Here is a 14,925-nt window from a genome sequence, read left to right as displayed (position 1 = left end):
TGTTGAGGATTTTTGCATCTATGTTCATCAGTGATATTGGCCTGTAGTTTTCTTTCTTTGTGACATCTTTGTCTGGTTTTGGTATTAGGGTGATGGTGGCCTCGTAGAATGAGTTTGGGAGTCTTCCTCTCTCTGCTATATTTTGGAAGAGTGTGAGAAAGATAGGTGTTAGCTCTTCTCTACGTGTTTGATAGAATTCGCCTGTGAATCAATCTGGTCCTGGGCTTTGGTTTGATGGAAGATTTTTAATCACAGTCTCAATTTCAGTGCTTGTGAGTGGTCTGTTTATATTTCCTGTTTCTTCCTGGTTCAGTTTTGCACATTGTGCATTTCTAAGAATTTGTCCATTTCTTCCAGGTTGTCCATTTTATTGGCATATAGTTGCTTGTAGTAATCTCTCATGACTCTTTATATTCCTGCAGTGTCAGTTGTTACTTCTTCTTTTTCATTTCTATATCTATTGATTTGAGTCTTCTCCCTTTTTTTCTTGATGAGTCTGGCTAATGGTTTATCAATTTTGTTTATCTTCTCAAAGAACCAGCTTTTAGTTTTATTGATCTTTGCTATTGTTCCCTTCATTTATTTTTCATTTATTTCTGATCTGATCTTTATGATTTCTTTCCTCTGCTAACTTTGGGGTTTTGTTTTTTTTTTGTTCTTCATTCTCTAATTGCTTTAGGTGTAAGGTTAGGTTGTTTATTTGAGATGTTTCTTGTATTGCTATAAACTTCCCTCTTAGAACTGCTTTTGCTGCATCCCATAGGTTTTGGGTCATCGTGTTTTCACTGTCATTTGTTTCTAGGTATTTTTTTATTTCCTGTTTGATTTCTTGAGTGATCTCTTGGCTATCAAGTAGTGTATTGTTTATCCTCCATGTGTTTGTATTTCTTACAGATTTTTTTTCTGTAATTGATATCTACTCTCATAGCATTGTTGTTGGAAAAGATACTTGATACGATTTCAATTTTCTTAAATTTACCAAGTCTTGATTTGTGCCCCAAGATATGATCTATCCTGGAGAATGTTCCATGAGCCCTTGAGAAGAAAGTGTATTCTGTTGTTTTTGGATGGAATGTCCTATAAATATCAATTAAGTCCTTCTTGTTTAATGTACCATTCAAAGCTTGTGCTTCCTTATTTATTTTCATTTTGGATGATCTGTCCATTGGTGAAATTTGTTTGTTAAAGTCCCCTACTATGATTGTGTTACTGTCAATTTCCCCTTTTATGGCTGGTAGCATTTGCATTATGTATTGAGGTGCTCCTATGTTTGGTGCATAAAGATTTACAATTGTTATATCTTCTTCTTGGATTGATCCCTTGATCATTATGTAGTGTCCTTCTTTGTCTCTTATAATAGTCTTTATTTTAAAGTCTATTTTGTCTGATATGAGAATTGCTACTTCAGCTTTCTTTTGATTTCCATTCGCATGGAATATCTTTTTCCATCCCCTCACTTTCAGTCTGTATGTGTCTCTAGGTCTGGTGTGGGTCCCTTGTAGACAGCATATATATGGTCTTGTTTTTTTGTGTTTTTTTTGCAGTACGCAGGCCTCTCACTGTTGTGGCCTCTCCCGTTGCGGAGCACAGGCTCCGGACGCACAGGCCCAGCGGCCATGACTCATGGGCCCAACCGCTCCGTGGCATGCGGGATCCTCCCAAACCTAGGCATGAACCTGTGTCCCCTGCATCGGCAGGCGGACTCTCAACCACTGAGCCACGAGGGAAGCCCTGGGTCTTGTTTTTGTATCCATTCAGCCAGTCTATATCTTTTGGTTGGAGCATTTAATCCATTTACATTTAAGGTAGTTATCAATATGTATGTTCCTATTACCATTTTCTTAATTGTTTTCCTTTGTTATTGTAGGTCTTTTCCTTCTCTTGTGTTTCCTGCCTAGAGAAGTTCCTTTAGCATTTGTTGTAAAGCTGGTTTGGTGGTGCTGAATTCTCTTAGTTTTTGCTTGTCTGTAAAGGTTTTAATTTCTCTGTTGAATCTGAATGAGATCCTTGCTGGGTAGAGTAATCTTGGTTGTAGGTTTTTCCCTTTCATCACTTTAAATATGTCCTGTCACTCCCTTCTGGCTTGCAGAGTTTCTGCTGAAAGATCAGCTGTGAACCTTATGGGGATTCCCTTGTATGTTATTTTTCCCTTGCTGCTTTTAATATTTTCTCTTTGTATTTAATACAAAGAAAATTTAATTGTATTTGATAGTTTGATTAATATGTGTCTTGGCGTGTTTCTCCTTGGATTTATCCTGTGTGGGACTCTCTCTGCTTCCTGGACCTGATTGACTATTTCCTTTCCCATATTAGGAAAGTTTTCAACTATAATCTCTTCAAATATTTTCTCAGTTCCTTCTTTTTCTCTCCTTCTTCTGGGGCCTCTGTAATTGAATGTTGGTGCATTTCATGTTGTCGCAGAGGTCTTTGAGACTGTCCTCAATTCTTTTCATTCTTTTTTCTTTATTCTGCTCTGCGGTAGTTATTTCCACTATTTTACCTTCCAGGTCACTTATCCATTCTGCCTCATTCTGCTATTCATTCCTTCTGGTGAATTTTTAATTTCAGATATTGTGTTGTTCGTCATTGTTTGCTCTTTAGTTCTTCTAGGTCCTTGTTAAACGTTCCTTGTGTGTTCGCCATTCTATTTCCAAGATTTTGGATCATCTTTTGTATCATTACTCTGAATTCTTTTTCAGGTAGACTGCCTATTTCCTCTTCCTTTGTTTGGTCTGGTGAGTTTTTGCCTTGCTCCTTCATATGCTGTGTGTTTCTATGTCTTCTCATTTTGCTTAACTTACTGTGTTTGGGGTATCCTTTTTGTAGGCTGCAAGTTTGTAGTTCCTGTTGTTTTTGGTGTCTGCTCCCAGTGGCTAAGGTTATTTCAGTGGGTTGTGTAGGCTTCCTGGTGGAGGGGACTGGTGTCTGTGTTCTGATGGATGAGGCTAGATCTTGTCTTTCTGGTGGGCAGGACCGTGTCTGGTGGTGTGTTTTGGGGTGTCTGTGACCTTATTATGATTTTAGGCAGCCTCTCTGCTAATGGGTGGTGTTGTGTTTCTGTCTTGCTAGTTGTTTGGCACAGGGTGTCCAGTGCTATAGCTTGCTGGTCATTGAGTGGCGCTGGGTCTTAGCATTGAGATGGAGATCTCTGGGAGGGCTCTTGCCATTTGATATTATGTGGAGCCAGGAGGTCTCTGGTGGACCAATGTCCTGAACTCGGCTCTTCCACCTCAGAGGCACAGGCCTGACACCTGGCTGGAGCACCATGACCCTGTCAGCCACACATCATATGTTCTTTTAAGAGCACTCTTAAGTAACATCCTGATTGTGTGTGGTACAACTTTACTTTCGACCTGAGAGTTGAGGTGGATGGGATTTTTGCCTTCCCCAGATGGTTGAAGGATACGATTTTTGTTTTTGGAGACCCCACCACCTCCTTATTTATATTATTATTTTTGCAAGAAAAGTATAAAGGGAGTTGGAGTGGGGGTGAGATTTATGATCACGAAAGCCTTGGACGCCATCCTCTCCATCTTCTGCCTCTCTCTCTCTCTGATTAGTTCCTATCCAGCAGCAGATTGAAGCAGGAGATGATTCTTCTCAAGGTTTGTTCCGCAGCTTCACTTCTAGGTGAAAGCTTCATGAACCAAGTGATGTCAACAAACGAGGCTTCTCTCTCTCTCCTCTCTCTAACAATGAAAGTTGCTCTCATGGAATTCTGTTCTGCCAAAGGAAAATACTGCAAATCTGCTTCTAGTCTTCACCCTTTGAAATCCATCTACCATGCTCTTCGGAAGTGCAAACTAGTCTATGTGAAAATATCACATGGATTTCCTCAGCATCCATCAGCATCAACCACTCAACTTGTGAGTGGATGAGCCTTCAGATGATCACAGACCCAGTCTTCAAGTCTCCCAGCTGAGACCTCAGACACATAAAACTAGTTTCAACCTAGGTGCCAAAGAGCCCTAGCCCCCCAACTCCTGCCTGCACCTCTGGGAGCTAGTGCCTTTGGCGTGATGCCACTTCCTCCATTACTTCTTTTTTAATGCTCCACTTTTTTTTGGTACTCTGAAAATTCCCAGTGGTCAAAGACCAATGTAAGTGAGAAAGAAAGATGTGATTTTTAGCTAGACATTCATTTTACTCTGTGTTTTGATTGCTCATTCATAACTGGGAAACTAATTTATCCCTACAGAACAAGATGATGTTCAAGAACATGCTATACTGTTAGTTACTGTTATTAGTCAGGACTCCCCCCCAAAATACATAATTTTTAAAATATTTCAGAGGAGGAAAATACACTCTCCCCCTTTAGCTTATCAGAGATACTTCTTGCTTCTAAATGTCAAGATAACATATTTTACTGAATCAAATGTTTTCTGTTTAACTTTAGGCACTGGATGTTGGATACAAAGATCTATATGCAAATAGAAATATAAAAATTAATTCCAGTACTAAATATAAAAAGATTTTGAGGCGGTTCACTGTATTTCTAGTGTTCTCCACAACTGCAGATAATTAAGAATTGACAGTAATTTAAGGAACCAGCATCTCTATCACAATGCCATGATGTAATTATTCCTACCTAAAGATATTAGCAAATCTTATTGGTACTGGAGTAAGGTGTGGCCCCAAAAGCAAAAAACCACCAAAGCCAAGAACAAAACAACCAGTTAACAAATAGAAAACAGGAATTTGTTTTTTCACCTTGTGTATAGTATGTGCGCAATGCCGGGTAAGTGAGTGAAGTGAAAGAAACTCAGTATTTTGATCTGAAGTGTAAACTAGTAAACAAAAAGCAAAAAATGATGAGTATTCAGTTTAGTTTGCCAGCTATGTATACAAAGGGAAAATAAGTGGATAAGGTCTTAGTGTAAGCAATATGCTCCCATACAACTACTGATTAGATATACTACCAGTTAAATGTTTCAAAATCTGCTAAAGTTTCTAAGAAATAACATTTTAAAAGATAACATAGATGGGACTTCCCTGGTGGTCCAGTGGGTAAGACTCTGTGCTCCCAATGCAGGGGGCCTGGGCTCAATCCCTGGTGGGGGAATTAGATCCCACATGCATGCTGCAACTAAGGAGTCTGCATGCCACAACTAAGACCCAACAGAGACAAATAAATAAATAAATATGAAAAAAAATTAAAGGTAACATAGAATAAGCACAAAACCTAGAGACAGAAAATATGGACTTAATCTAGTATTACAAGGAGTTCTTCATATGACTTTAAGCCAATTACCCCACTGTTTCTACTATTATTTAGGACATAGAAGTGATTTGTATTCTTCACTTTATCCCTACCAGGACTATCGGGAAGGGTGAATAATGTTGGTACGAAGCTGATTCCCTGAAAGAAAATACTATAACATAAAATGTAAAATGTCCATTGGCTGCTGATGGTAATTCATTTGTTTTCATTTTTACAAATTTTAAAGGCCATGATTATGTTTCACCATCACTGTTGCACAGGGGGAAAATTCCCCTATCAGAGTAAATGCCAATTCCACATTCCAGAGTAAAAATGTAAGACTCATGAGAAAAAAGTGGCTCACTGAGACTTAGTGGACACTATTGTTTGCCTGTCTAGCATTCATTATCCCATTCCTTCTTTCTAAGAGAACCCTAATTGTATCAGGCATTCACCCATTCTCAGATCCCTTAGAAGAAGCCATTTCAATCCCCAGGCAGATTCAATCACAGTAATCCTATTTGCTTTGACTGTTTGATTCTAGAACCCAGGCCTAAGCCAAATAGCATGGTCCAAGTTAGGCAGATTACCTAAGGTAATCAGACCTACAGAAATAATTTTTTCTCTTTGGTTGGTTCTCTGTCCTCCTCCTTGTGAGAGGGGATGTCTGTCATCTTTTTCTTGGGTCCAACAGGTTAGCCCAGGCAGGTCCTTCTCATGCAATAGCAGAAGTGCAAGAGAGCAAGTTTTAATTTACAAACCCTTTTCAAGCTTCTGCTTGTATCTTATCTGCTGACATTCCATTGACCAAAGAAAGTCATCTGGTTGAACCCAGTATCAAGTTCTGGGGCAGGGCACCCTGCCCTGGGTGACAGGGCACTGCAAATTTACATGGCAAAGATGTGAAGAATTGGGACCATTTTTGCAAATCACCATCGGCTGTAATCATTTCTAGGATGCTGGCTACTGTTATATATTGTTTGAATTTTAAATTGTTCATTCTTGAGACAAAAATGAGTAACTTAATAAAGCAGCTCATTCTGAAAGGAAATCAACAGATTTGAATGATCTGATTTAAAGGAAGAAATCTTTAGAACTAAATGTTAGATATGCCCAACTGCAGAATGACAATAAATAAGATTATGTTTTCTTAAGCAATATAAAACTAACCTATTGTATGTAATTCTCCATGTTCTGGAATATATCCTGAAACAGTGAAACAATAAATATGATGTTGCTCTTTCTTCTTTATCATTATTGGAAGAATTACATTATATTTATTTTGGAGCTTATGATTTTAATCTCAGTACAAACATGCACAAACTGGGAACCCTAATGAGGGCTCTGGGTGCCTTTTAAATTCAGTATACTAATAAGAGGTTTTGAGTAACTCACCTGATGATGCAAAACAGATTTACATTAGCATTGTATAATGAAAAATCAATAAAAATAACTCTAGTGCTTCTTGTGATCCAGCTGTTCATTCGAAGATTAATGAACTTGTTTAGGGTTTCAGATTTTGATTTTGATAAAGTGAAAATATATCCCCCATTTCGGTAAACACCAGTAAATCCCCTATGCCAAGGGGAGTTGATAATAGGAGCAGAGTACTTCCATCTGTTAGATATAAAAAGAATAATGGAGAGATGAGAAAGCCTGACTGAGAAGTATTTAAGAATTTAAGTTAATCTTTGGTTCAAAGTAGTAGTTTTAAAAAAAGTAGTACTAAGTTCATAAGTATTATAGTAATTTTGAAGCAAGATGGTGAGTTAAGGATTAAGCTAAAAGGATTAAGATTGAATATGTTTTCATTGTTTAGTGCTTATTGTGGGCAACACACTGGACTACATACTATGAGAAAAAATTTTTTTTTAATCCATCTGTTGCCTCAGGGAACTTGAAATCTAGAAAATAATGACGGATTTTTTCTTTAACATGTTGTCTCTGTTATCTTATGAGATCTTTAGTCTTTGAGTAGGACAAAAATATCCAGGGTTTTGATTCAGAAATAACTGTCTCAGTATGGGGAAAATGATGCTTCACAGTCTGTGTTTTAACAATCATATACCATTTATAAATGCCCAATAAATAAAAACTTTGCTACAATGTCTATATTGTTATATAGGTATCTTATTTTAATGAAAGTACACAAAGTAAAATCTGTATAACTAAATTTTGTTTCCATTCTTTCTACTTTTAACTTAGTTATGCAATATCAAAAAGTATAGCTTTGATTCTTCATTTCAGTCCCTATTCAGTCTCCTAAAACAGATCTGAACAATTATCCAAAGATGCTCTGCTTAAACTTGTTTTTCTGTTAGTAACACCATGTTCATTTTCAGCAGAGAAGAAAAAAGTGACAACGCTAAGATAAAATACTCATTTTTAATGAAAATTCCATAGTTGTATGTTTGAGCATTTTCCATATGATTGTTAAACTGAAACAAGAACATTTATTACACCAACCCTCTCCTACTTCCAATTTTTTATACTGGTTTTAATTAATGAACATTACATTTTAGAAAGAAAAACAAGCACAAATTGATTCTTATTTTGTTTGTCAGGAAATGACACGTATTAAAATTCTAAATCCATAATGTTAATTTTAGTATTTAAATATTTGTAGTTGTTATGAAAATTTGGAATATTAGAATACCTAACAGATTAGTCTTGAGATCAAATTTAAATGTGTAATTAATAGTTGACTTATCTTGTAATTTTTCATTGAAAGGGAAATAGTGCGTAGTACTGTTATAATAGTATAATATTTAAGAGAATGTGTCACCATACTTATGAATTTATTAAGTTTATAAGAATTATACAAGCACTTTGTTGCCCTCAAGAACACCCAAAACTCATAGAAAGAAAAAATAAGTCAACAAAACCCACAAAGCAATGATCAATCCTAGGGGTAGAGAGGTAGTTGTTCAAGAAAGGAAATGTAATCACTGTTCATATTTATAAAATAAACATCGACTAATGATTAACAAAAATTACGGTGTAACTACAGGCTAAGAGGAACAGGAAGTGTGTATGTGGAGGGAGTGGCATAAGAGGGATATATGACAGACACTTTCCATGACAGAGACAATAGATATATAAAAATATAAGATCAAGTAATAGTATAAGCATATTATTCAGAAATAGGAAGTATATACAAAAAGAAACAACTAAAAGTGGCTGCTTCTGGAGTGGGAATTATGAGTAGGAAAGGGTGGACTTTGTAAATATTTCATCATTGATAAATATCAAATTTTTAAAAAGATATATTTTTTGCCTCTATGATTTTCATATGACCTTAAAAGCAATGATACCAGCAGCTTCTGTGTTAAGGGGAGGTAGTGTCAGTGGCTTTGGGCTTTTACATTTTCAATATAAAGTGTAGACGTGAGTCTATACTAGCATTAGCCTCAGCCACTTTGGAGAACAATGGCCATAAGATCTTTGGCAGGTATCATCAGATGCAGTGTCTGTAAAACATAACTGCCCCTTTTCAACATTGGCAACAATAGAAGATATCACTGAAGTAAGCCAGAGTGAGAAAGCAACAGAGTACACCAAAGACACTCCCTAGGGATTCCAAGAAGCATTTGGAATGTGTTTGAGGGCATCTTGCCATAGCCAGAAAAGCTGATTGAGTTTTGTAAAAGCAAAAATGGGCGCTTTGCCCTGTGTCCAATATGACTTAGCACTTCATTTACCACAGTTGGAAAAAAAAACACTTCACATCCTTTTGTAAACAAAAATATAACAGGTTGCAGACTTCCCTGGTGGTACAGTGGTTGAGAGTCCACCTGCCGATGCAGGGGACATGGGTTCGTGCCCAGTCTGGGAGGATCCCACATGCCGTGGAGCGGTTGGGCCCGTGAGCCATGGCTGCTGAGCCTGCGCGTCTGGAGCCTGTGCTCCGCAACGGGAGAGCCCACAACAGTGAGAGGCCCATGTACCGCAAAATAAATAAATAAATAACAGGCTTACTCTTCCTTTTCTAAACACTGCATCTCGGAGTCTTCCTTTGATACTATTACTGAAACAGTCTCCTTACCTGCCAGGCCCCTGTTGGTATTATTTGGAAAATAAATATGTTTTCACAATTGTTTGAAGATACAATGGTAACTGCTAGAAAAAGTTACGTGTAATTTTATACTGCTTACTCAGTATCAGATTTAAGGCCAAAATCAGACAGATCTTCATTTTCAGAAGTGTATTTGTCATAACATTCATTCATCAAGGACTGAAAGGATGAATGGACCTTGCACGTGTTGTTGTGGACTTTTAGTTGACGGACTCTGGGGACTCCTAAAAGTATGTTCTCATAGTAGATGCGACTGCTGTTCTTTAAGTCATACAAATTCTTGTTATTGTACCATGAGTCCCAGTACAGGCCTTCCAAAAGGGGTCCTTCCATAAACTTCATATAGAAAAATAAATGTTATGGGAAAAATATTTCATGTCAAGTGTATAACAGAATCTACATTCATAATGTTATCCATAAGAATATAAAAATCAGTGATTTTAGCCAAGCCACCATTAATAATGGTAATGGTAAATTCTGATGTTGATGGTGATAACGAAAATGGTTAACATTTCCTGAGTACTTACTATGTACTGCTCTAAGCACTTTACGTGTATTAACTCATTTAGTTCCATAACCCTTCTTCTCCGAGGGGTATACTGAAAACTCTCCCCCAATACATGAATATCAGGACTGGTCATAGCCACAATTCATGACTTCACCTCGAAGTTATCTGTTTCCTCCCTTTCCTCTCCAACTCTGGCGGTGGTGACTGCTTCTGTCTCTGTCACTATGTGCTCCTTCTAAGAGATCCTAAGCCTAGGGTTCATTTTTTTCTTTCCTGCCTTTGTCTTATTTGCCATTGGCCACATACATACCTCAAGACAGCACAGTAAAAAAGCAGTTGGGCTCCACTTCTTGTCTCAGGGAAAATTTCCTATCATTCTTTCATATTTCACTTGGCCTAAACCAATGACTTCTAATCATTTGCCTTATCTCACACTTCTCTCACTCTCAGGAAATGACATTGTCTCCTTGATAAGTTTCAAATTCCTAGCATGGCATTCATGATTAGACCTCTGTTCAATTCATAGTTTGGTCTTTTCCACCTCATCTCCTATATGCCTATAATGCCAAACATAGTTCCACGTGATGAATTACTTATAGTACCTATCATTTTTCCTTCCTAGGATGGTCTTCTGTTACTCATCCTTTAAAACTCAACTGAATTGTGATCACCTCTGGAAAGCCTTCCCTACCTCTTCCTTGTATGTCCCAATGTTTGTGACATGGGATACCTGAAACTGCTGTTCCCTTAATTGTTCTTTCCTCATAATGTGAACATCTTGCAAAGTTAAGTGTAACAGAAAAAACAAGTCTGTTCTAATGCTAAAGGAATGATACTCTTATGCAATTAAAAACACTATAAAATTATATTTTGTAAATGTACTCTTTATTATATACTGTACATTACTGTAACACACACACAAGAGTATAGGCCTGTATACCAAAATCACATATATTTTAATTTATGGGCAATTTAAGGAATTTTTAACGGTAATTTTCACTGTATACAATTTTAGACTGACTTTGGATCCTAACTCCCACATAAGAAATCTATTTCCCAAATGCAACGATAATGTTAAAAAAATAAATATCACTTTTTTAAAGTTATAAGAACTCTATCACACTGAGAACACAGGTTCTCAATAAACACTTAGTGGTTGATTGATTCTAATAGTTTAAAGAAATGACATTTATTTTTATTCATTCCTTCAATAAATATGTATCAAGTGCCTACTATGTGTGCCAAGGGCTTGTTTATTCAATGCCTAAAGCTACTTCATCCACAGTCACATGACATCTTACCTTCCAAAAGTCAGTTATGCTGCGAATAGACTTAAAGTTGGTTCTTTCTTCACCATGCACAGATGTGTCCAAAAATAGAGATGACATAACTTTGTTTAAGTAATACCTATGTGGGTTTACCATCCCCAAAGTCACTAAGGAGAATTTGTTTAAAAATTTACGTTTAAAAACTCAATTTTTATCAGGATTAAAAATGTACTTGTAATTTGTTCTCAATTTTGCTTTAAACATTCAATTTTATTTTTCTAATTATAAGAGCAATAATAAAAAAACTAAAATAGAAATATACAAAACAGGAAGAAGTTTCCTATAATCCCACTGCTAGAATTAGGTTTGGCATATATTCTTCAGATTTTTCTAAATGCATACACACTTATAGAGAAAATAACTTAATTTTTATAAAACTGAGATCACATTATACATACTATTCTGCAAGATGGGTTTTTTTCCCCAATATTGAGAGTAGGCAACATAATATAGTGAGTAGTTTAGGCTATGAACTTTAAAATCAAACAGATAATGGTTTGAGTCCCACCATAGGGATAATATCTCCTGCCTCATAGTTTTGTTATGAGAAGTAAGTGAGATAATTCATGTGGAATATTTGAAACTATGTTTTGGCACATGATAAGATTGAAAAGAACATTAACTAGTATTCTTTCTCACTCTTCCTAGGGGTGCGCGGGTGGGTTTTAGAGCAGGGTATAGACTAAATATGTCTTTTTTTTTTTTTTTTTTTTTGCTAGAAGGCCTTTATTTTTAGAAATAATGTATCTTCAACATCATTCCATGGCACACATGAGCCTATGCCATTCTTTAACGTTGCACAGTATTTCACTGTATATACCGAAAATTAAACAAATCCTGTTGGAGATTTGTTTCCAGTTTTTCCTTATTATGAAAAGGTGTTTTTTTAAAAAAATCCCTGAATAATGGGATTATGAGTGATCTTTAAATATTTTTCCACTCCCCAAATGTTCTGTAATAAGCAGTTAAAAACCAATCTAAAATATCTTAATTTATAAGATTGGCTAAAGCTGTCTTTTTAATCCAGATCTGACTCAAGCTCACCCCTACAATATCAATTAATTAGTTAACCGATATATAATTGCCAGTATGTATGCTGTACCAACATAAGTCCAGTCAGTGAGCTTGCATCTACTATATGTTGGGTGCTATAAAGACAAAATGCTCTTTAATACTGATTAAGTCAATGATATTGACCCACAGATAGGAGGAATGTAGGTTGAGATGTTTTCCTGGTCCTCCCTAAAGATCTGCGTTGATTCATATCTTCTGTGACTCAGAACTAGCATATTTTACTATTAACTCTGCAACAGGCCAGGGAAAAGAACAAAGCAGACATCAAGACTAACTTCTTAGGCCTCATTTGTAGTTTGACCTATGAAACTAGAGCAAAGCTAATGTATCTGTATCGCTCTAAAAGAAATCAAGAATTGGCAACTCAAGGGAATAATTATATTCAAGACAGAACTGCCAACAGAAAGGAATAATTAATTCAATCAGTGTTGACTATGAAAGCTTTTTATTACTTCTGTGACCTAAAGTTGTGCCCCTTAAGAATTGGAAATAATGTCAACCTAAATGAATTTAAGATGTTTAAAATGTGTCACTATTTTTTGAGAGGTTTCAGTAGTCTGAAAGCCTATGGTTTTATAAAATCCATATGTTTTGTTTTTCATCTGCACATAACTTTTTTTTTCTAGTTCAAACAGTGTCTTCATCTACATCTGTGTACTTACATATACATAAGTTTATTAAAAAAATAAGGTAGAGTAAGAACTCCTGAAGTGTGGTTCTCATTTCTACTTCCTTTCTGTAATGCAGCTTATGTTTTGGAGTTCCTGTGAGATATAAAACAAAAATTTTCCTTAATTTATAATATATATAAATAATAGGGATGGAAAAACAGGTGCTTTTAGCTGTTTACACTCTGTGAAGGAAAGCTCCAATAGCTTCTGGTTATGTTTTTACTCTCACTTTTATGAAGAAGGACTAATTACTAACATTTTCCCATGGTGATAGTGGGCAATCATTTTATGACCGTATATAATGAATTTTATAACCCGGATGTTTCCTCACCAGTCTTGTTTTAAACTGAAAAAGCAAAATACAAAGCAAACAAACCCCCCTCCTCTGTCCCTAATCGTCTTCTCCTCCTGTTAACTGTGCTTCTTGGGATGGCTGGCTCCTGCTGGAAGGGGGAAAAGGACTCAGCCTGGGGTTCTGCCAAGGCCACTACTCCCTAGATCAACAAAGGCCTTCTAAGGCCGGCCTAGAGAAGGCCACTATACAGCATGTGGCAGCGCCCAGCTCCAGCTTCCGGCAAGGGGCGGGATGTTCCCTCAGGGCTTCACTTTTCCTGTCTGTGAAATGGGTCCACACAGTCCCTCTCCGCTTCTCAAGGGGAGGCTGCGACGTCTAACCGTTCTGGAGGTCATCTCTCACGTGAGTACATGTGAGGCTACAGACTTCCTTGCAGGATATTTGCCCGTTCCGCTCTGCCCCACCCACTCCCTAGAGGCACCCCTCACCGCCTAGGTGCCACCGGGACGCCTCAGCCATGGCAAACTTGAACAACAACAGCACGTTCCGCCACCCAAGGCTGGCGGCGCCTGCGCGATACTCACACGGTGCGCGCCTAGCTCATGCGCCTGCGCGAGCCCCAGGCTCCACGACGGGAGCAAGCGGCACTAGAACATGCCAGCGCGCGTGCGCACCGAGGCCTTTACGGAAAGGCTTTGCGTGAGGCGGGCCTGAGCGCGGTGGCGTTTGTCTCCTGCGGAGGACCGACTTCTAGGGCAAACCTGGCTTTAGGCCTGGGGTTAATCATAAAAATCGTAGTAATTAATTATAATGGGCTACCCATTATTGACTTTTAACATCTTTTGAGTTGTTTAGACTTCACACCGCCCCTTCCTGGAAGGTATGTGTTTTGCCCTCGTTTTAGACCTGAAGAGACTGAGGAGAATAAATTACTTACCAAAGGCCCGTTGGGGCAAGGTTTGCTCGTCGCCAAAGCCCCACTCCGCCGCTGCAGCTTGCAGACACTGATTATTAGTAATCGAGAGCTGTTGCTAGAAATAGCTTCCACCCCTCTTTCCACCCAATATGGCTTAAGAGAACGTTGAAATAGATTTAAAAAAAAAAGTTCTGCAGTGATAATGTAAAAGCGTAGGCCAAAACAGTAGTCTTTGGGAGCCCGGACTCACATCTGACCCAGCAGCTTTGCAAAAGTGAGAAGGTTTGTAAATCAGCTATAGAAAAGGCCAAATTTGGTTGTAAATTAAGGCATTCATAAGCCCGCCAGAATATGAGGGGGGGAGGGGGGCGGGGATTCTTAGGTTGGTAAAAAGGAAAATACAAAAGGAATTCAGTGGAAAGCCCCAGGGCAGCCAGCTAAGAAACCCGTCAAGCTGTTTTGAAAGTAAAAAATAAAGCCACTTTTGTTATTTCTCCGAAAGAGATGTAGGGTGATGTTGATAAATGCCGTTTCATGTCAGGTAAAAAGGAAAACTAGGCCACATAGCAGCGAGGGTCAAAGACTACCAATGATAAAAGGAATAGGAGAGGTCTAGCAAAAGTCCAGCAGCCAGTGGAGATGAGACCTGAGAAGAAGAAAGGGCTACTGGCCTAGCTTAAGAATAGTTTAATACAAGGATTTGCCCTTTCCTGTACTTGGACTCTCAGAGGCTGGCAAAATTGTTTTCTAAAGTAGTAGGTTATCTGAACTAGAAATGTAGGAGGAAAAAAGCCCAAAATATAGGTATTCAAATTTACATTAAATATAAGAATTAGGTAGATGACTCTGCAGTCTGTT

The 14,925-nt window shown here is 37.7% G+C and overlaps 1 protein-coding gene across 1 annotated transcript in view; it reads right to left on the bottom strand.

Moving 5' to 3' along the window:
• Positions 1-13,670, bottom strand: part of PKD2L2 (polycystin 2 like 2, transient receptor potential cation channel) — a 40,274-nt gene extending 26,604 nt beyond the window's left edge. Inside the window, exons 1-5 of the mRNA XM_060093407.1 lie at positions 13,640-13,670; positions 12,848-12,949; positions 11,085-11,218; positions 9,355-9,611; positions 6,596-6,817 (exon numbers count right to left, since the gene is read on the bottom strand). Coding sequence (XP_059949390.1) covers positions 6,596-6,817; positions 9,355-9,611; positions 11,085-11,218; positions 12,848-12,949; positions 13,640-13,670 — 746 coding nt within the window. The remainder of the gene's footprint in view (positions 1-6,595; positions 6,818-9,354; positions 9,612-11,084; positions 11,219-12,847; positions 12,950-13,639) is intronic.
• Positions 13,671-14,925: the final 1,255 nt, after the last annotated feature.

Source organism: Mesoplodon densirostris, chromosome 3, assembly GCF_025265405.1.
Source record: "Mesoplodon densirostris isolate mMesDen1 chromosome 3, mMesDen1 primary haplotype, whole genome shotgun sequence".
Taxonomy (NCBI): domain Eukaryota; kingdom Metazoa; phylum Chordata; class Mammalia; order Artiodactyla; family Ziphiidae; genus Mesoplodon; species Mesoplodon densirostris.
The sequence above is the reverse complement of the archived record's forward strand: the minus strand, read 5'-3'. Positions and strand labels throughout refer to the sequence as shown.